The sequence below is a fragment of the Nannobrachium achirus genome (genome assembly GCF_963921795.1).
Source record: "Nannobrachium achirus genome assembly, chromosome: 24".
Classification (NCBI taxonomy): domain Eukaryota; kingdom Metazoa; phylum Chordata; class Actinopteri; order Myctophiformes; family Myctophidae; genus Nannobrachium; species Nannobrachium achirus.
The window spans coordinates 30981172-31004851 of record NC_137831.1 but is presented as its reverse complement, the minus strand read 5'-3'; the positions used below and the strand labels follow the sequence as shown (position 1 = coordinate 31004851).

The 23680-nt window shown below is 42.0% G+C and overlaps 1 protein-coding gene and 1 long non-coding RNA gene across 2 annotated transcripts in view; one reads left to right on the top strand and one right to left on the bottom strand.

Moving 5' to 3' along the window:
* The window catches only part of LOC308279960 (transmembrane protein 47-like), a gene marked incomplete at both ends in the record, with an annotated part of 40104 nt that extends 18678 nt beyond the window's left edge, over positions 1-21426 (top strand). Inside the window, 2 exons of the mRNA XM_080720185.1 lie at positions 11830-11970; positions 21248-21426. Of these exons, the coding sequence (XP_080576311.1) occupies positions 11830-11970; positions 21248-21426 (320 nt within the window). The remainder of the gene's footprint in view (positions 1-11829; positions 11971-21247) is intronic.
* Positions 5976-10623, bottom strand: LOC308279961. Its single transcript, XR_013961705.1, has 4 exons — positions 10044-10623; positions 9866-9920; positions 8773-8914; positions 5976-7250 (listed from the first exon to the last, which is right to left on the bottom strand). It is a non-coding gene; the product is annotated as an uncharacterized lncRNA (long non-coding RNA).
* Positions 21427-23680: the final 2254 nt, after the last annotated feature.

Here is a 23680-nt window from a genome sequence, read left to right as displayed (position 1 = left end):
GGTAGATTCAAGTTCTCAGTCCCCACGACTGATTTCAGTAATTTGTCTATGGAAGTGTGTTACTCACCCAAACACATTGTAAGCTTGCAGATAGCCTGTTTTCAGTTATTAGTTATTTTAAGATGAAAGAGTATTTGGCCAAACTAGCAATAGAATACACTATCTTCCACCCTGATGATCTCGGATATTTCATAAAAGCAAAGGTTAAGACCTTAATCTGCCTTTTTTTTCTCGACTGGCTGGCTGTATGGCTATTTATTTTACATATCGTGCTTGTTTATGAAACTCAGTCCTAGTGTGTGGGGGGCTCCTTTCAAAAGTGTGTGTGTGTGTGTGTGTGTGTGTGTGTGTGTGTGTGTGTGTGTGTGTGTGTGTGTGTGTGTGTGTGTGTGTGTGTGTGTGTGTGTGTGTGTGTGTGTGTGTGTGTGTGTGTGTGCACGAGCTCATGCACATGTTCTTTATTGTTTTTTGTTGCATGTACATGCATATAGTATGAGCATCATGCACGTGTGTGTGTGTGTGTGTGTGTCAAGAGACCAGTGTGTCTTGCTATTTCGGTGTGCAGAGCGGAGCCACTGAGCTCCTCCCTATTTATAAGCACGGACAGCTTTTTGAGACCGTGCCAGAAAAGCTCTTTAAATGGGCTTGTTTGTCAGCTCAGGTACACTAAGTGCTCCCCCCCCCACTCTCTCTCTTTCTCTCCATCCTCCTCTCTCTCCTTCATGGTTCACTATCTGTCTCTCTTTTTCCTCCCATCTCCTCCGCCGTTTGCGCTCTCTTCTCTTCTGTTGCAGTCGGCGTTGCCAGATTTTGCGAGAGAGAAACACGCAACCGGGTCTATGAAAGCGAGCCCGAAAGAAGTGACCGACCGACGAATGAGCACTCTAAACCAATGCACACAAAGGCTATTTGAAAATGACTGATCTACAAGCTCACAATTGTGAATACAAGTTGTGAGCTTGTAGATCTGCTATTTTTTTTTAAACATACAGGGGTCTCTGACATAATGTTTTCAGATGGGGATACGTGGACGATTTCAGATTAATTGCGACCGTCAGGGAGCAGTTTACTATGAAAACCTCCACCGGACGTCCGTCGGTCGGTCGGTCGGTCGGTCGGTCGGTCGGTCACACGTCACACCTTTGCCCTGCTCATATCTCCGCATCAGTATATAGGGCTTGTTTGTTTATTGTATGACATCACGCCACATCATCAGCTGTGGACTCTGTGATGTCATCGTATCGCATCAGTATATAGGGCTTGTTTGTTTATTGTATGACATCACGCCACATCATCAGCTGTGGACTCTGTGATGTCATCGTATCTCCATATATGGCCTTCTCCGTATATGGAGATATAAGTCGTCCATGCCCAAGTATGGGCTGGTGAGGTCAGACTTTGTGTGATGCGTAGGTTATCTCCATATATGGAGATTCAACATTCCAGGTGTAACTATGGCTACCCGTATGACGTGAGAGGTGGAGGTTGTGATATTTGTGGAGATAAGCGACCAACGGTCGCTTATCTCCCGATTAGGGAGTCTTACTGGTTCTCTAACTCTCTCTCTACCTGACACAGCTTTCATCTCTCTCTCTCTCTCTCTCTACAGTCCTTTTTTCCTCTTTTTTTCTTTTCGCTCTGTCCTCTCTCTGTCCTTGTGAACACATCCTCCTCTTCTTAACCACTCTGTTGACCTGGGGTCCCCCAGAGCCCTCCTTTTCTCCCTGCACACAATTGCTCCGCGAAAATAGCTTGATCTACAAGCTCACAGCGCCGCGCCACACATTGCTTGTGAGCTTGCGCTGTAGATCAGTGGGTCCCAAACTAGAGGGGTCGGGACTGCACAATTATTTTTGGCAGTCTTCAGATGATTAGCTTAATGTGCATCATTTTCTTAGTAAACAAACCAGCATACAGTATAAGTGTAGCCAATACAGGGTATACTATCTGTACATTTCTAAAGTTACAATTTAATGACTTTTAAGACCTTTTTTAATACGAAGTTGAACAAAATTGTTAACGCAATAAAGAGGAAAAACATTGTCAAAAAAGACGATCTACAAGCTCACAACGTCTCGCACTGCGAGGCACAAACCTTGTGGTTTTGGAACAAAACCACAATAACATATAGTGGCTGAAAATATTTATATATACATAAATAAAAATCACACCCGTGTGATGTGTGTGTGTGTGTGTGTGTGTGTGTGTGTGTGTGTGTGGATCATGTGTACCGATTTTTGTGACATTTGAAGAAAATATGTAGGAAAAGGAGCAAAAAGTGTGTTTTGGAGAAAATTCAAGATGGCGGAAAATCTATCATGGCGCAAATGGGCGTGGCCTATATGGGGAGATGCGTCATGACCCAAGGAATCCAGGGAAAAAATATTTTTAATTTTCCGACCTACGGTTCAAGAGTTACAGGCCAAAACGTAAAGTGGGGTGTTATAGCGCCACCATGAGGCCAAATGACACAATTATTTTTTATTTAATCCTTGAAATCATTATGAACCTCCTCTCCAAGTCTTGAAACTGTAGCCCCTGTGGTTTGCGAGAGACAAATAATTGAATGTGAGTTTTTGCGATTCCCATTCTAAGTCAATGGGGAAAATTAATTCACTAATAAATTAATATCAATTAAACTATAGAACCTTTCTCTTAGAAAAGTAATAGCCCACGATTCCCGAGTAAGCCGGTCGATTTGACATATGGCGCGAGTGTTTGGTGGCAAAACTGTGGGACTAGTGGCGTGCCGAAGTTTAGGAAGTTCAGGCTACATACACACAGACACACACACAGACAGACAGACAGACACACAGACCCACACAGCCACGTATAGGGAGCCTGTGTTTCACACAGCTCCAAAAACATGGGCTTAAAGTTACTTAGTTTCCCTTTAACATTGGAGAGGCCATGGAATGATGAATACATATTTTTATTTATCACATAACCAACTTTTATTTGCCCTCATGTTGGGAGTGATAAAAGGATCGTCAAAGAGAAGGTGCTAAAGCCATTTCAGCCATAAGAAGAATAGTTACTGATGCACAGTTTAAATCCTTTTTATTGCAAGTGCAGACTAACATTTCGATTATTACATTATTACACTAATATAAATGTTAGTCTGCACCTACAATAAAAAGCCTTTAACTGCCCAATGTTCTCCAGTTTCTTCTTATCTTCTTTTCTTCTTATTGCTATACGTATACATGCTGCTACTGAGGTGCACATGCCTGCCATATCTGCCCTAGGGCTGATAATTGACATCAGCCCAAAGGCAGATACAGCAGCTGACCCGTCAGGACAAGATACAGTGCCACCAGCGCTGGCTGAAGTGCAGTGGTGTGAAGTAACTAAGTACATTTACTTAAAGGAGTAGTTCGCCGGTTTTCAACCAAGTCTGTGTTCTTTTAGTCAGCTACGTTCATGCTAAAATGCGTCTATTTCCTTACATTACTGTTCTGTGGCCGCTAGGGGTCCATCGTCTAGCTACGTCATAGACTATTTTGGCCAATGGAAAGCCTGGGTTCCCGAAGCTATGACGTAGCTAGACGATGGTCCGTAAGCTACTGAAACTACAATGGGATTTGACCCGGTGCGGTTGCCGTAGCCCCCCCCCTCAACACTAGCTAGCATTAACACAACAACAACAAACAGTATGGTTGTTTCAGACACGTTTTCTACTGACATAGGGACTTGCTGGCAGAATCTTCGTTAGAACTACTTTTTATATGAACTGGAGTAGGCTATACATTAGATTAGAAGATGGAAAAAAAAGAAGAAAAAAAAACAGCGACGGGAACCAGAGAGAAAAGACGTGCGTCTGCCAGCTGGGACTCCACTACGCTAACATCATACAGACACACTGTTGTATGACCATTCTCTGCACCCAAGTTATTCTGCCCACCTTTGTTGGGCAGAATACTACTACTTGCTGCTAGGATCCCTAAATTGAACTGGAGGAGACAACCGAAACACAATGGTATGTTTCATTCATGTATAACTTGTTTGTGTATGTGTGTGTGTCATCATCAATGTGTCCTGGCATACACGTTCTTATTTTAATCCCAATTACTGAATGTAAAGCCTGTACGTTTTCTTTAGAATATGTATGATGGCACTGATTTTACTAGTATTTCACATTAGGAGTCCACTAGTACTGTGGTTCTCAAACCTTTTATTTTCTAGTACCTCCTACGTGTCCATTTGGTTCCATTTGTACACTCTGACAGAGATGGAAAAAGGACAAAGATACTTGAGTAAAAGTAGGCTATCAATACTGCATAGAAACGTTCTGTAAGAAGTAAAAGTACTGGCATCAAAATATACTTTAAAAGTACAAAATGTTTGAAAATGGCAGATCCACAAACTCACAACACATCGCATCAACGCATTGTGAGCTTGTAGATCATCTATTTTCAGATAGCCTGGGTAAGTGGGTATAAAATAGGGCTAAAGTTGATTAATTAGGTTTTATAATATAATCATTTATGTGCAAAGTAACTGACATTTTCAAATAATTGTAATGGAGTACAAGTACTATAAAGTACAAGTACAGAAAGCTGGAAATATTCAAAGTACAAATACAGTACAAAGTACAACATTTTACAAGTACTGCTTACACCACTGCTCTCAAAAAATAGAGAGCACTAGTAGGCTACTATTTAGGTCTAGCAGATCTGTCTCTGGTAATATTTAATATTTGTATGTGCATGACAAAAATGTACACCAGGGGTAGGTAACCTTAGGCACGAGTGCCAACATTGGCACAGGGGAGGGTGGGCACACTAGCAGAAGTGTGACACAGGATTTTTATTTCAAATATATATTTTAAACATGGTCAATTAAATGAAGTCACCTAATTTGCAGCAAATTACATCCTGCACAACTCTGACTGGGGAGGGAGTCTGGGAGATAAGTGACTAATTGCTAAGCTGGTATGGCGATGAACCCTTTGTGAGTGACAGAGACAATGCAACATGTTACAGTCTTTTCTTCTTCTCACTGCAGGCACTGCAGTATCGTTTGGAGTGTCCTGGAGAGTCGTCGCAAGTGGAGAGTCGACGTCTTCTTACCCTGGCATCATTATATTGTATTATACATAACAAATGCATAGAGATGTGAAAATATCTGATCCTTCCCTTGTCATAATATATAATAAAATAGATTCAATACATTTGATTTTCCTTCTTTTCTGTTTTTACTGTATTGAGTGCTGTGTGAACCTGCTATTTGTAACACAGTAAACACAGTACAATCAAATTGTCGATTGTAGCCTGTGCAGTTTAACAAACAGTGGCGAGTACTTCTGTTTCAGAGCATTACTGTAGTCCAGTGGTTCTCAACCTTTGAGTCTGGGAGTTTGAGCTTGTAGATCGGCTAGTTTCACAATATTTATCTGTGGAACGGAAACAAGCGGATGTAATACTGTACCTCAACTCCTACAGTCTAAGTGCTTATCAGGGTGGGGGTCCCCAGTTCAGTTGCTTTGGGGGTCACGGCTTGAAAAGGTTAAGAACCACTGCTCTAGTCCAGCAAATAATGGGTGATAAAGGCAGGCATAAAAAAATACTTGAATGACATCTAAAATATGACAGTTTGCAAGGATTAAACCAAAAAAGCTCATGACAATGTAATAGCCTATATTGTTTTTATTCACAATGTGATTCTTTGTTCGCCTGTAGTATGCCTTTTTGGTGTGTGGAGTCCACCTGAAATTGAAACAGTTATTGTTCTAAGAGTTTGTGCTGTCATACAAAGGACAGGTAGAATGGAATGGATGTATCTTTACAGAAGGAAGGTAGCTTCATAGATACTACTGACAAAGACATGGACAAAATGTGTTGACTGCAAGCATGCCTCGTTCTCTCATGCCAGTGTAGGATGAGTAGGATCTCTGCATGTATTAAGGTACGTGTATGAACATATAAATGTACACAACATGCACTTCAAATAGCAAAGGTAAGGGTCAGTCTAAATAGTATAATATATCAAAAACATTTTTACATTGAAAGTATACACACAATGCCAGGTCTACAAATGAACCTGGCATAGGTTCCATACAATGTTATCTAAATTACATTTTAACCTTTGCATAAGCCTGCAAGGGCTAAGGTGGAGTCTGGGACCCTGTGTAGCTCACTAGCTCTGGTCCATAGCGTTAGTGGAGTTCTCCCTAACTTCGCTCCGGCTTGGCAAAACCGGAAAGCCGTCTCGTCTGGTCAGAAAATAACAAAAACTGTTTCGCCCCTCACCAAACCAAAGGTATCAGTGGGGTGTTGAAAGCTTACTCTACTTAGTGAACGCAATCTGAGCCCCCACCACACGCTTAAAATATATTTCTAGGGCGAAATGAAAAATATTCCAACAGATGGAGACATAATTTCTATTTTTTTACTATTTGTCCTCGCCATCACATTGCCAGCTCAGTACTTCCGCACAGGTTAGAGGACCACATTAACAGAGCATTAGTCTCGTTGGGTGTTATTCAGCTCTACGACGTTGGAACCATAAAGAGTGTCTCCATCCGGTGGAATATTCATCATTTCACCCTTGAAATGTATTAAGTGTGCGTGGTGGGGGCCCAGACTGCGTCTACCAAGGAGAGTAAACTTTCACTCCCCACTGATACCTTTGGTTTGGTGAGGGGCGAAACAGTTTTTGTTATTTTGGGACCAGACGAGACGGCTTTCCAGTTTTGCCAAGCCGGAGCGGAAGGTAGAGGAACATAACGTTAGGGAGAACTCCATTAACGCTATGGACCAGAGCTAGGACCTGTGGAGCGTTGTCCTGGATGGATTAGGGAAGGTTTGAACAGCTTCCTTGTTAGCTGATATAATTTAGCAGAAACTTAGTCTGCAGAAGGGCACGCTTCTTGATAAAGTATAATTATTTTGCTCCCTAGTCCTACGAATTGGAACAATTATTCTCACACTATTCTCATCTTGTTTCCCAATTTGACTTATTTCAATAACAAGCTCACAATACTCTCCGGCCATCAAATGACATTCTATCAATTCTCAACAGAGGCAAAACTAAATTTGCAAGAGGGGTTAGAGTAGTGTTAGTAGTCTAATATTTTTTAAACAAGATCATTTCGATGTATGCATCAAGATTGTGTGTGCTGCCAGGTTGGAACTGTAAGTTCCACTTCTTCCGCATCTCTTCTGAAGGCGATGTAGACAGGACTGCGATGTAGGACAGGAAGCGCAGAATCGCATGCATTTGAGCACTGTGGAAGGCTTCAACAGCACCTGTATGAACATAAATGTAAACAACATGCACATCACGTAATACAGGTGAGGATACAATAAATATAATTGAAAAAGGAAGACTGAGGTGCAAGTTCGTTCTACAGTTTGGGAGCCAGAAGTGAGAAGAGTCTGGGACGTGTAGTTCTGGTCCAGAGCGTCAGCGATTCTCACTGATGCTCTGACAGGCGGGTGACTCAAAGACTAGACAAGGATTTCTTGTTTGACGGCTCAACTTCAGTCAAAATAAACTAAACTACTTTGCTACTCACCTAACCAAAGGTAGTTTTGCGTTGTTGAAAGTCTATTCTCCTCGGTGGGAAACCTCTCAGCACCCCACCCACTCTGTAAAATACATTATTTTTGTCATGAAATAAAATGCATCCACGTCAAGCCACCGCAGACAACCTGGAAATAAGCGGCGGTCAGAGTTGGATGCGTTTTATTTCATCACAAAAATAATGTATTTTACAGAGTGGGTGGGGTTGAGAGGCTTCCCACCGTGGAGAATAGACTTTCAACAACACAAAACTACCTTTGGTTAAGTGAGTAGTAAAGTAGTTTAGTTTATTGACCTAAGTTGAGCCCTCGTAGGGGTATAGAAATCCTGGTCTAGTCTTTGAGTCAGCCGCTTGTCAGAGTGTCAGTGAGAATCGCTGACACTCTGGACCAGAGCTAGGACATGGTTGTCCCGGATGTTTTAGGGTTCTGACATGTTCCCTATGTTAGCTGATCTAATTTAGAAATTTAGCAGACACTTATATCTGCAGAAGGGCTGCACGATTCTTGTAAATGATTATTTTTCTCCCTAGGAATTGGAAAATTATTCTCACACTTTTATTTTATTTCCCAATTTGACTTATTAAAATAACAAGCTCATGACTTAGTGTACAGAGCAGGCAAGGCAACATTAGAGTTGAAAGAGGCTTTAGAGTAGTCTAATATTGAAAAATTAGATCACATTGCTGTATGAATCGAGAGAGTAAATAATATTCCTGGGAGTTCCTAGTAAGCTGCTTCTTCTACGGCATCTCCAGGGGTTGACACTAAGGTCTCAGAGGCACTTGCCCATCGGGCAAGTACAGGTCATGTTCTACTTGCCCGAAGGTAATGCCCACTTGCCCGAAAAGTAAATCGTCCATTATAAAATGATAGGTACGATTTTAATTACCGCAATTTAACACTTATTTCTTTACTTTCTGGGGCTGTGCGATAAAATGTCATACCTCAATACCTCCGAATCCAAATACCAAATACTTTAGCTATGATTGAATATGTCTATGGTTTCACACTTGTTATTTTATATTTTTTAATGTAGCAACAGTAAAAACAGCACATTATAGGTAAATAGTGCTCTTATTTTACATTCCACAGACCAGAAGACACAGCGCACTGGCCACGTTCAGGTGTTTAGACAGATATCTCGTGTTGTGTTTATAGACATTTGTGTCCCCTCTCAAATGAGCGCACTTGCCCTGTCGGGCAACCTGAAAGCCAACTTCACCTGCCCTGACGTTTTATTTACCTGCCGGGGGCAGGTGTGCAAGCCTTAGTGTCAATGCCTGATCTCTTCATTCAAAGGGCGATGTAGACAGTTGTACCGCTGTCTTCCCGCATGACTGCTATGGACATCATCTTGGACGGTGGATTATGTGATGTGTCAGCACCTTATGCAATTATAGACAAAGAGGAGGAAAAAAGTTTCAGGGTAAACAGATTTTTTACAATGACATTTCAAAATGTTGCCATAGCTTTTACCCCATTTCTAGTAATCACACCATGCAATAATGAGAATCCTAAACCAGTTTGCTAAAAAAAGAACAGACCTATAAGCTAACAACAGTAACACTGCATTTTACCTTCTTTCAAGTAATGTTGGGGGGTTGCTCTCGGGCACAAACCTCTTATCTCCATATTTAAACAGTTTTTTGTTTGTAAGTTTAAACCCTACTTTATACTACAGTGTAGTACAAAAGAATAAAAAGTAACTGGCAAAAGTGCTGGATGATTACAATTCAGGCATTTAGCAGATTTTAATCCAAAGCGATTTACAATAAGCAGGTAATATATCAATATAATAGGATAATGTCAGTACATCAACAACAATATAACAAATGCATAGGAATATCAATCTAGAAAAACAATAACATTTAGACCACGCACCTAATCAGTAAAAAAAACAAAAAACAATGCGATCTAGCTTCATGTATGGTCAATGAGGGAAGGGGAGTGTTACAGTACTGCTATGTGTTTTAGTGGAGTTATGTGGATTCAGTTTGTTTATGAGTTTGTCTGAATAAAATATATTCTAGTGATTCACACACTTCACAGTTGTAAGTACCCAACGTTTGGTTGCCTACACTAGGAATCAGAGGGTATTATCATCATCATCATCATCATCATTTATTATAGCTCACGTTACATCATAATTACTGTGCAGCCACTGGGGGAGGGGTTGTTTGTCGATTCATATACATTATAATACAGTCCCCTCTGTTGACTTTTATCTCACCACTTGTGGGTGCCCCGCACATTTACATTAATGTTGGAACCGCAATGCTGTTACAGGCTAAAGAGTAGCATCGCTAGCAATAACAATAGCCTAAAGGTAGTCCTACCTCTTGAAAGAATACACCTTGATATGAAGCCTCTCCACCCATTAGATGGATGATTCTAAAGACAAGAGATGACAACACAATAAGTGTTACAAACATGAATCAAGTTGCAACCTTTGCTTGTACATTATACATTATGTTTCGTAGAGTGGCATTTTAATTCCAAACATACAGTACATACCTATGTTCTGCTTCTTTTTACAAGGCAGCAGTTGTCCATTCACCGTATTTGGGGGAATACAGATGGAACCGCGTTCTCCTTTATTGTGGTCTTTGTTTTCTTAGCTTTGCATTGTGTCCATCAATCCTGCCATTACATCTCTGTGCAGCAGCACCCGGGGCTCGCTCCGTCGCTCGGCTTCATTCAATCATCACACCACGGTAAAACAACAATGCCATGTTGTTTCACCGACACAGTTGCACACGTTTCAAAACTTCTACAACTGCTCAGCATCACTGCGGTCATAACATCCCATCTTCTTACTACGTGACTTCCAACCAACAGCAACAGCACAAACAAACTAAAACAGCAACGCAGCGAGGATGTTATCATGGTTACGCTGTTAGCTTAGCTTTGGCTCTCGTCTCTCTCCAAGCGCTGCTTGCGCAAAGGATTATGGGTGCTGTAGGAGGTGCTGTAGGAAGTGAGGTCATAGCTTCGCGTTTCCAAAAAAATGTAAATGTACATCCAAAATAAAATTCTTTTTTGTTTTCCAAGTTCGAATATCATATTATGGGATTACAAAAGCCCTTGAAAACGACCGGAGCTCCCCTTTAAGTACTATACTTAAGTACAATTTTGATGTATTTGTACTTTACCTGAATATTTCCAATTTACAATACTTTTACTTCTACTTAAGTTCTACTCCACTACATCTCGGATCCAAATATTGTACTCCACTACATTTATTTGAAAACTTTAGTTACTAGTTACTTTGCAGATATAAATTACATTATTATAAAACATACCTAAACCACTTTAGCCCTATTTTATACCATGGCTATTTGAAAATAGCAGACCTACAAGCTGAGACACGTTGAGCTTGTAGATCTGCAATTTTCAAACATTTTGTACTTACCACTTTTACTTTTGGTACTTTTGAAAAAACTTGAAAAATTGGAATTTTGAATTTTTGAAACCTTCTCTTCTGAGGGTCCACTGCCAAATATATATTAATTTATGGTTCCTTGACACGAAAAATTTTGCGAACCAGTGATGTATATTTAGCCTGATTTCAGACTGCGCTGGAGCTCGAGTCTGACATTGTCCCATTGACAAGAGATTTCAAAGGGGAGGGGATTTGAAATTCCCAATCACAAGAGATCTGGTGGGAGGGGTTGTTTGACTTGAAAAACATTCCCTCTCCCCCTCCCCTCTATGACAGGCATCAAACAGGTCGTTGTCTTTGATGCTTTCATTGATTAGAATAGAGAGATCACTAACGAGGACTTGGCACTTGGTGCACAACCCCCTTTGAAGTCAAAGGGAGCAATTAAGAGCTCTGGCTGAGCTCCCCCTCCCTCCACTGTTTCTGTTGATTTTCTGTTTCTGCTGATTTGCTGTCTCGCTAGACCCACCCCCTCCTCCGAGGCTCCGACTCTCATTGGCCTGGTCTTGCCTCAGACCAGAGAAACTCTAGGTTCATTACGCAACACCAGACCAAGAGAACCAGTCCGCTCAGAGAGTGGGCGGGTCTATGGGCTGGAGCCAGGCGACTGTATATTTTCCTCCTGTCTCTCTATCAGAAGCTGCTCTGCTGGTGTAACTAACTGACTCTTCTTCTTCTTCCTCCTCACTTCTCTCCTTCCTCCTCATTCTGGTCTTTCTTTCTTTCCTTTCTTCCTTTTCTTTGCTCCTCTACTCCGATCAAACCTCTCCCACTGCCGCGTCTCCCCCGGGGCTACCTCTGACCTCCTCTTCGTCTCCTCTCCCCTCCTGCTCCTCCCCCCGCCCCTCTGTTGTCCAGACTGGCGCGTTGCTACGCTGGCCCTGTTGCTAGGAGGCGGCGCTCTGGTGCTGATGTCATTCCTGGTCGCTCTGGTTGCCGTGTGCATTGGCACCCGGCGACGCTTCTACGCGCCCGTCGCAATCATGCTCTTCTCTGCAGGTATGCTTCTATGCGTGTGCGTGCGCACACACACACACGCACACGCATACATACTAACATTTATGCGCTCATACACACTTGCACAGTAGCTCCCCAGGCCCAAAGGAACCAATACACAGACCGTAAAGCGGTGACCTTCAACCGTTCTGCATTCTCAGCCAACTCCCTCCCCATACTGTCCGGAAATCCCTGTGGTACTAGCATTTTGTTCGCAAACTTGAAACTTGAGTGTTCTTCCACACACCTACTCTCATATATTTATATATATATATATATATATATATATATATATATATATATATATATATATATATACACACACACACATATGCTTGTGTACCTTTTCTTGTTGCCTAGCCTACATACTGTCTCACAAATATGTTCACATACAGACACAGAAATGCACACCCCTTTCTGCCTTCCCCAGATTTGTTCCTAGGAAATTATCTTTTTTTCAAACTCCTGCCCAGCAAGGTCAGATGAGTGTGGCCATGCTTGTCTGTTTGATTTCCCCCAAATGAAATTGGACAGCCAATTCCACCCCCCCTTTTCACCGTACCAAGTAAATGGGAAATGTCATTTTTATATGTCTGAAACAATTTGGGTTTGTCTAGTCGCATGCATTGTTTGACGGACCTGGTTGTCTATACAAACCACCAGAGATGGGAAGTAACAAAGTACAAGTACTTCGAAGTATGAAGTAATTTTTTCGAGTAGCTGTACTTTACTGAGTATTTATTTTTCTGATTTTTACATTTTAACACATGTATCTGTACTTTTTATATTGTACATTTTCTACACGAATCACACAATTTACAATACACTCTTAGGTGCCCTCCACACTATGCACGGTCACCGCCTCCTAGCAATTCATTTTCAATGAGAGGCGGGCACCTTTTTTGGCTGCGCAGCAAAGTTTTGGGGCGGCGAGGCGAGCGGGCGCGGTCCCGTGAAATCCAATGCGAGCGTGCTCGTTTGTGCATGCGTACGCGGGCGGTGAGAGATGGATTGTGTTCATCTTCGTGAAATACCGCACAACGTTTACTCACTGAGCGAGTGTGTTTGTGTCTCAACATGGTGCAGCCACCGCTGATCCTAGCGGCAGCCCCGACGGCAACCGCGCCTAATGTGGAGGGCACCTTAGAGACTTGCAAAGTTGAGTTTGAGTCCATCTGAGAACTACAGTATCAAACACTACAGGGCTACTCTAGAGCCATGCTAGCTGCTCAATGAAATTAAATAAAATGTAGGCACTTTCTGAATAGACTGAATTGAGGTAGAACTGTCCATGAACAGCAGATTCTGATAAAATGCTCTCTCTCACACAGACAAACACATCCCCTTAAGTCTACAGGACTACCAAAATATTTTTAGCAGAAGCTGGTTCTCAAAGTTCTTTGACCCAATGTGTAGCCTTTTTGGGTGGAAAATCAGTCCTGCAGTGCTAAAAAGCCTCTCACTGGCAGCTGAGGCATCTGAAGATTGGGAAGTGTGAGCTGAATGCAACCTCTCATACGATTGGTGGAGCCTGGAACTGCTAACGGAGCAGTTTTTTTTCCCGTTCTAAAATATTTAAAATAAAATATGATTTCAAGAGGTGGGTCAACTTGCATGATGCATCACATCAGTTTGGAAACCAATCCTGAGCCAGTTTGGTATTGTTGCGGATCTTCTAAGATCCTTCAAATAATCTTGAGTTCCCATTAGTTCTTATAATTATATAACATGAGGTTACAGTGGGCTTTGCACCGAAACATCTGTTAAAAATACCTTTACTTTTACTTTCATAGCCTGTACTTTTACTCGAGTGCAGAATGTGAGTACTTTTCCCATCTCTGCAAACCACACGGGAGACACCTCACTTTACCTTTAATGACCTTAGCTCAAGTTAAATTATACTTTATTGTCCGCATGGGGGAGTTTGTCCTCTGCTTTTGACCCATCCTAACTACTTAGAAGCAACCACAGTGCAGCGCCCAGGGACCATTAGTAATGTCAGTACCTTGATCAAGGGCAGTGGTGGAAAGTAACATTAAGTACATTTACTCACATACTATACTTTTTTATTTTACTTTACAGGAGTATTTCCAGTTTTCAGTACTTTTACTTCTACTCCACTACATCTCAGAGGCAAATATAGTACTTTTTACTCCACTATAGTCATTTGAAAACGACAAGTTACAATACTTTGCAGATTTTGATTACCGGTATTCTTACAAAATCTGTATTAACCACTCCAGCCCTATTTAAACCTTGTCTATCTGAAAATAGCCGACCTACAAGCTCACAATGTAGATTGTAGATCTTCTATTTTCACATTTTGTTTTAATGCATTTTACATACATTTGAAGACTTGTGAAATGGGACTTTCTGCATACTTTCTACTTTTGGTACTTTAAGAACATTTTGATTCAAAGACTTTATACTTTTACTCAAGTACATTTTGCATTCCGGACTTTTACTTGTAACAAAGTATTTCTACATTGCACTATTGCTACTTCTACCTAAGCAAAAAAAATTGAATACTTTTTCTACACTGATCCTAACTGCTTAGAAATAGCTACAGTGCAGCGCTCAGGGACCAACTCCAGTTTAGTAATGTCAGTACCTTGGTCAAGGGCAGTAGCAGGAGTATACGGTATGTAGCTAAGCATGGATGTCTTCGGTGTGGGAGGAAATCAAAGTTCCCAGAGGAAACCCACGCAAACACAGGGAGAACATGCAAATTCCACTCAGAAATTCCTTTGTTTGTTGGTTGTTTGTGTACTATTCAACTAGTGGTAGTCAGAACGGTTTATTCAAGTGAATTGTAGTTTTGCTATTTTTGAATAGCAAACATACATGGATGAAGTGGTTAAAATGATTGTAATGCGGCTGCGAGCGCTTGCCTTGTAGATCTCGTGATAATGTTTGCAAATATTATATATTTGACAATATATTTTTCTAAGCAAACTCTGCTACTGGGGGTCCCTGGAACAACATATTTTGAGAAGGGGGTCCACGCCCAAATACATGTCATTTTGGGGATCCTTGACATGAAACGTTTCATGTTTCACGTGCATACATTTTATCGATTTAAAAAAAATAGCAGACGCTGTGAGCTTGTATATCTGCTATTTTGTAATAGCCAAAGCATAAAATAATGGTTAAAGTAAAATAATGCGTAGGCTAATTATTAATAAAGGGTTAACTACTTTTGCTGGGGACCACCTGGAACCCCTCCAAGGACTCCACTTTGAGAACCAATGCATTAAATCCTGCCTGTAAACTATTGTAAGAAACACTTACTGTGTCTCTAGTGAAAACAAAAATAGCTGATTTATAAGACAAAGCACATTGTGAGCTTGCAGATGAGCTGTTTTCGAAAAGCCCTCAAGTATAAAATAAGGCTTAAAGGAGTAGTTCACCCCCAAAATGACTTTTTTTCTATTGATTACTCATGCCATGGAGAGCAGAGTTCAATAATATTTTTTGTTTTTTGTCGCATTTCTAAGACAAAAATGTGATAACAATAAATTTACCCCCATTCGTTCCGGATGGGGACCAGTTTCGAAACGGGTCCCCATCCGGAATCAATGGGGGTAAATTTACTGGAATAACATTTTTGCCTTAGGAATGTGACAAAAAACAAAAAATATTATTGAACTCTACTCTCCATGGCATGAGTAATCAATAGAAAAAAAGTCATTTTGGGGGTGAACTACTCCTTTAAAGAGTAAAGGTCTTTACACACCGGGGGCGAATTTGCAAAGCGAATAATTCGCTTTTTTTTTTTAAAAACGTATAAAGTCAATGCAAGCTTTAACACCGGCCACAAATTTCCGTAGAGTGAAAAGGCGTCTGTAATATTTTCGCTCTGGTGTAGAATTTTGCAGACATTCGCAGGCGAAGCCTTCTCTCTCTCAGTAGCAGTGGTGTGATATGGATTTTAGAAGTGTGGGTCCTCTAAATTCATGACGTCATGCGCACACGCTATTTTTATTGTTAAGTGTGTGTTTAGTGTGTGCATATGAGGCAAGCTAACTCTACCCAACTTAAAGAGAGAGAGAGAGAGAGAGAGAGAACATGGTCGAGTGACTCGACCGTGTCTCGTCTGTGTGTGGCTTCCTGCTGCTGCCAGTGGTGGAAAAAGTACTCAAATTGTGTACTTAAGTAAAAGTATGGGATGTATGTTTTATAATATTATAATTTATATCTGCAAAGTAACCATAGTATCTACAGTTTTGAAAAAAAAATTGTTGAGTAAAAATACAATCTTTCAATCCGAAATGTAGTGGAGTAGAAGTAAAAGTACTGGAAATTACTCAAGTGCAAATACCTACAAGTACAGTACTCAAGTAAATGTACTTAGTGACTTCACACCACTGGCTGCTGCTAACTGCCTGGCTGCTGCTGGGGAACCCTTCAGGTGGTGGCCTCTATGCTGTGATGGGTGTACAAGTGTGATGCCAGCCCCAAGCAATTCGCACCACAGATAACTTCGCGTCGCGGTAGGTGTGTATAGACAAACTCGTAAAAAATCGACGGGCAGAATATTTCGCATTTTCGAGTTGTTTATTCGCATCGCTTCGCTAATTCGCTGGTGTGTAATGACCTTTAAAGATGGGGTGCCATGATTTTTTCCCTCTATAAAACATGATTATCTATTATTATGATTATACTAGGAGGAAGATTTTTTCCAAAAAAGTGTACAGAAAGAGTTCAAATTATGTTTTTATGTGGCCACACCCACCAGTTCATTGGTATGCGTGGTTGTCATGGTGGGTGGTGACCCAGCTGAAGTTAGCCACACCCACGTATGTTGGGTGAATGGTAATTATGGGAGGGGTTGATTCTGTGATGTAATAAGTATCTGTGTTTTTGGACCGGCACGTTTGACCCCACAAGGTGGCAGCCTACAGCTAAAACCCAAATAGAAAGGCAATACATAATTGCTCATATCAACCACACCAGGGGGTCTAATGAAGTACTGTCAACCTCCTAGACACATGAAAACTAGAAAAATTACAAAACTATGGCACTGCCTCTTTAAAGCACGTTTTGCATTCATCTTAATTTACAAAGCCACAACTTAAAGCTGTTTGGAGTAAAAAGTACAATATATTGTGGAAATGGAAATACTCAGACAAGTACACACGCACACTCGCACACATGCACACATGCACACGTGCGCAGACTGCGCACGCACACACACATATGTGTGTGCGCGCGCGCACACACATACACACACACACACACACACACACACACACACACACACACACACACACACACACACACACACACGTCTGTTTTGTTGGATGAGCTGAAAGCACTTCTGAATGCGATCAATCAGACGTGCTCCTTAACGAGCTGACTGATCCCTCCCAGGCTGTTTCTATGACCATCTGTATTGATTGATATTAGCTCGTCCCGTGGACATCATGCTTTTTCAATCCCTTTATTTATTTTTTACCCCCGCTTTTATGATAGCGCCAGCCTGGGCCTGTTTATGCCCCGTCAGGATGAAATCCCTTTGAAGAAAGCCATTGATGTGTTCAATCCTTTGTTCTGGTGCCATTCATGCCTCTCTCCCTTTCTCCTTTTTAATAAAAAAACCATCTCTCTCTGCCCACTGTGCCCAGTGCCCCCCTATTTACCTCCTGTGTTCTCCTAACACCCCACCGTTCCTCTTCACCCTCCCACTTAACTCTGTCCTTCCCTCTGACTCTGTGATGTAAAGTAATTAAGTGCATTTACTCAAGTACTGTACTGTGTGTTTTGGTAATTCTGCTTTACTGGAGTACTTAACCTTCTCAATACTTTTACTTCTACACCACTACATTTCAGAGGCAAATATTGTACTTTTACTCCACTATGTTTATTTGACAACTTTAGTTACTAGTTACTTTGTTGATTATTGATATTAATTATTATTGCCAAACACACATTAATCACTTCAACCCTATATAGAATGCGGCCATTTGAAAATAGCCGATCTACAAGCTTGTAGATTGGCTGTTTTCAAAGGATTTTTGAAAACGTAGTACTTTTACTAGGTCAATTTTTCATTCCGGACATTTACTTGTAACAGAGTATTTCTACATTACAGTATTAGTTCTTTTACTTAAAGGGGCACTCCACCACTTTTCAATCTATGTTCATATAATTGGTCCTCACTCAAAAATAGATTTTTATTTTATTTATTTTTTATTTTTTTCAGAGGAGGGCTGTGGGCAGGTCAGAAACCCATCGTCTTGTGACATCATCGATTGCCAATCCAGCTTATAGAAACAGCAGGCTTTCTATTCCTGAAAATTTGCAATTTTAAAGTGGAAGCCATTGTTCTCGCGATAATAAAAATCTAAATATTTTTTTCAAAAATATTGATTACATTTTTTTGGGGGGGGAAATGATGATGTCACAAGACGATGGATTCTGAACTTCCCACAGCTCTCCTAGGAGACTTGGACTGAGTAGAAAAAAATTGTGATATTTTATCATGAACATTAGTGAGGACAGGTTGAAAAGTGGTGAACTACTCCTTTAAGTAAAAACCACTGCCTCTGACCCGTGCCTTGTACTCTCCATCTGAACCCATTCCTTTAATGTGTCTAAGTCTTGCCCACCTGCCCCCGGCAGGCAAATAAAACTTTTGGGCAGGTGAAGTTGGCTTCCAGGTTGCCCGACCGGGCAAGTGCTCGTTTGAGAGGGGATGCAACTGTCTGTAAACACAACACCAGATATCTGTCTAAACACCTGAACGTGGCCTGTGTACTCTGTCTGGTCTGGTCTGCGGAACATAAGAAAAGAGCACTGTTTACCTATAATGTGCTGTTTTTTACTTGTTATTAATATAAAATAATATGTGTGAAACGGTAGACATTCAATCATATAGCTATGTAGGTATTTGTAATTGGAGGCCCCAGAAAGTCACAGCCCCAGAAAGTAAAGAAATAAGTGTTAAATTGAGCGGTAATTAAAATCTTACCTACTGTATCGTCGTATAATGGACAATTTACTTTTCGGGCAAGTGGGCATGACCTTTGGGCAAGTAGAACATGACTTGTACTTGCCCGACGGGCAAGTGCCTCTGAGACCTTAGTGTCACTGTCAACCCCTGCAATCCCATCTCCATCTTTCCCGCCTGTAGCCTCAGTTTGCCCCTGGATTTCTGTCCCTCCTTGTCCTCCATGGTGCTGCTCGGGTTTGATTTATGTACCTTGTATTTCTGATTGCTGCTATGAAGCAACAAAACAAACAGAACAAACAAAACAGAAAATGATGCTGCCTGCAGGTGTGATGCTTGGTTTGCTGCCCAGTCAATGTTCCTGCATTTTTTGTTATCAGGTTTTCCATTGCTTTTCGATTAAGGTTTATATAGGCTCTCTTCTCTTCTCTTCTCTTCTCTTCTCTTCTCTTCTCTTCTCATTAATCTTAATCTAACAAACATGTACTACTGTACTTCTACTTTTACTTTGTGTTTATTTAGACGGGACAATGCATAGTAATGGACATTATATAAAATGCAACGTAAATATATCGGATTTAAGATGCAAATGTACATCCGCAGTCCCCACACGAAAACATAAAACAACAGGCAGACAATGGAATACATTACATTAGGAAACAAAGCATAAAAAACGTACAGTACGTACAAGAACAAAGTACAAAGGTGCATCTATATAATTTAGCTGCGTTTTTTCTTATTTTTTTTTCTTATAGAGCAATACAAATACAGTAGGTAATTCCAGATTGAACAGCCCTGAACTGAGAAGATGTTTTTACCAACAGCGGTTTGCCGGTGCAGCACTATGCAGTAGAGGTCTTCACAGAGGCCCCAATCCCAAAATTGCCCGAATACCCGCGAGACCCGTACGGGCTTCGGTCAGTGTTTTATCATAATCACTCGAAGCCGGGTCGGAATGGTCGCATTTCCCTCGGAACACAGGGCTGTCAATCATTATGTGTATTACCCGAGTGGACCCAAGAGGACCCGTACTGTGTGTGTGACGTGTGTATACTTTCTGTTTTTTTATGCAAACTGTTAATAAAGCAATCAATCAATGTGTGTGTGTGCGCTGGCGTGCGCTCTGATCAGGAGAATGAACGGACTGAAGAGCAGTATAACGTGTGTGCTGCGTTTAGGCTGACCTAGGATCAGGTCAGTCAGCCGCGAGGCAGCAACATGAATGGCTGTGTAACTGTGATGATTATGCTGGTCTAGGATCAGATTAACAGGGGAGAAAAAAGATCTACCGTGCTGTAATGCATGCGTGATGCGTAGCTGCTCCAAGGCAGGTCGCAAGCTGCTGCCTGGCTGATGAGAAAGCACCAGCGTATAATCATGACTAACCGAAAATGACTTACCTCTGGACTTATAGAAAATAGCATAAAGCATCTCTTCTCCCTGGCTTTTGTTTCGATTACTCAGTTAGCGCACGGCTGCAGTGAGGGAGTGGATCTCTGCACATGAAAGGCACGCACAACTAAGGGGCTTTAATAATCATTAAATGGTCGGGTCTCTCGGAACCTCGGAAATAAACGGATTTCGGGACAAATGTCACGGGTTACGGTCTGTAAAAAAAGAATGAACATCGGAACGGGGCGGAATCGGACAAGACCGTTACGGGGCCAGTCGGATTTGGTTTTGTAATTGATTATTATTTCGGAAAAGGTCGGAATCTGAAGAAATGTTACGTCCCATTTCGGTTTCGGGTCAATCTTTTTGGGCCTGTGAAGAGCTCTACTTTGCAGTCCCCTCTAGCGGTTGCCCTAGTGCTGATTCCTCTATCAGGCTTCCTTTTCATGAATTCCCTCAGGGGAGGCGGACACTGACCATGTAGGGTCTTGTAAATAACACTAACCTGTTTAAAAACCTTAAAATTGGCAAAACTCAAGAAACTGTACCTGTAGGATTTAGCAGCATTGACTGTCAGGAAGGGTCTGATTTATTTAAAGTTTTGAAGGTTGAATTTGAATTGTGTTTGTGACTTTCTTCACATGTTTTTGGAAAGGTTGGGGTTGAGTCTAAAGCCCCTTTTCCACTACAGGGCCGAACCAGAACTAGAACCAGAACTTTCCAGAACCAAGAACTTCCAAGAACCCGTGAAGTTCCGGGACCATGATTACATCATGAGCAGAAGGTTCCCAGAGCTTTGTCTGAAACAAAACCATAATAAAAAAAAAATAGGTTCAGGTTCTGGAAAGCTCGGGTTCCGCCTCGTAGTGGAAAAGGGTCTTACGTGTTCGTTCAAAGGCGCTAAATGTGTCCCCTTTGTCGTCCTTGTCCTCCCAGTTGTCCTGCAGGCGGGCTGCCTGGTGCTCTACCCCATCAAGTTCATCGAGACCGTCAGCCTGAGGATCTACCACGAGTTCAACTGGGGCTACGGCCTGGCGTGGGGCGGGACTATCTTCTCCTTCGGCGGGGGCGTCCTCTACTGCCTCAACCCCAAGAACTACGAGGACTACTACTAGTTTACGGCTTTTAAGCCCAAGTGTGTGTAGGAGAGGTAGGCGGGTGTGAGTGTGGAGGAGGGTGTTACGGCGATTGGGGTTGGAACCGGCGGAACCTGGTTCCGACTTTGAGGACTCCTGAAACCCTGTTTCTGGAACCCTGTTTTTATCGCGACTGGTCAGAGCTGGTATGTGGACTTCACGTCTGCTATACAATAGGCTATACTGTATGCACAGGAGCCATTTTGGAGATAACTTGTGTCTCTTCTCTCTTCCTTTACGGGTGTTTATCAATACTAATGAAGGTTCTGTTCTATTCTGTTCAAACAGAGTCAGGGTGCTGATATTGTGCATGTCGGCTCACTAGAAACACTCTGCTACACCAGTGGGTCTTGAAGTATGGTCCAGGGACCCTCAAGGTTCCTTGGGGGGGGGGGTACCAAATGACCCCTTAAAAGGTGCGGGTCCATCCAGGTGTGCTACATGAAATGGAACAGAGCCTCCATTAGTAGCATTAGTAACACCTTTCAAGGAAGAGAGAAGAGACCCAACCTCTCTCTGAAATGGCTGCTGTGCATACAGCCCTATTACAATACCGTGAAGGTTCTCAAACAATGACCACCATAACTCTGATAGTGAACAAATGGAACCGAATATTTGGATCCATTTGTACACTTTTAGCATGACAGACCTGTTAGGGTCCATTTGGAACTCCCTAGGAATCGTTAAAGGCAACCGTTAAGGATTCGGCCCGCTTGGAGGGAATCAATCGTTAAGGTACCAGAATCGTTAAAATCACGGGATGGAGGACATTAGGGGCTCAGCCTGGAGAACTATTACGAGAGTACTGCTACTTGTTCTGTTCCACTATCCTCCCTACCACCCCAACCCCCTCTGTCTCTTACTGGTGGGGACCTGTAAAGGCAAGGAGGGGTTGGATGGTGGAGGAGGTGGAGGAGCTGGCAGTTCGGTACCGGCTACAAACACTTCTGCTAGTTCGACTAAAAAACTCAGCGGCTCCAGAACTGGCAACTCAGAGGCTCGTCGACCAAGACAGAGACAGGGTGGTGGCGTGAGGCATCCATTGTCATCAACTATGACTAAAACTACTACGGATAAGTAACGTCCTGCTAAAACTACCTAACTCATTGAGTAACGTATTCTAACTCACACACATGCACACGCACACATACACGCACACACACACACACAGTGCGCACACACGCACACACACAGCTCTTTACTATTCTCCACGGCATTTGATTGCACGAAATCTTGGTGGCAAACAATAACAAAGTGATTCATTGCAATCAAATTGTAGGTGACTATGGCGAAAGCAAACAAACATAACGAGGAGACGCTATGAATAAAACATTTGCATATCAATCCCCCAGCACTAACAATAGACTATTATTACAGCACCGGGGGTTAGACACACAGACGCCGCCGCGATAGGTTGCTAATTCTTCTCCCCTCCCACCCGATTTCAAATTGTGACATCCACTTGCTAACAGTTGCCGAGGGAATAATGAAAGCAGGGGATCTGGCTTATTGTTGCGAAGGAAAGGAAACGCTACATCGATGTTCGGGGACCTTCCCCTTTGGACAGAGATATTCCTCTTGGGACGTGAAAAACTCACATCTATAAAATAAGTACACTCTCTTCTCGGTGGTCCATTATCGACCGCCTTGTCTGTTACTGTGGCAACCCCATGCGTCACGTCTCATGCGGATGTCGTGACTGATTAAGCCGTGGCTTGGAGGAGGTGTGTGTGAAAGTCGACCGTTCGATTACCTTGAAGGCTCTCCGTTGCTGCTCGTTGTCTAATCGTACTGGGCAGCGTGTGCAGTCTCCCGACCGGAATACTGAGCATCCTCTACCCCCGCAACAGAAATAGTGACCAGTCTCTTTAGTTGAGAGAGGGGTGGAAATTCGTCATTGTGTCCAAAAACTGTTACTTTTCAGGATTCAAATTCGTTTAGAGCTTGTGGTTCTGCTACTTTCGGTGCTTTTGTGTGACGCTAACGTTGGTGTGATCAGGTAGTGGCGTTGATTTAATGAAAAAATACAAAAAGTGAAAATATGGAGATAAGAGTTTTTGCTCCGACAGTGGCGATATTGTTGCTGACGTCGGTTGGAAACCTTGTATGTGTACAAAAATTGTTATTCTTTTTTTCAGGAAATGGATCCAATGAAGTTATTATTTAGTCACACAAGCTCTTGTTAATACATTTTCTGGGTTCAATATCTATAAAACCCTCACTCATTCAACCG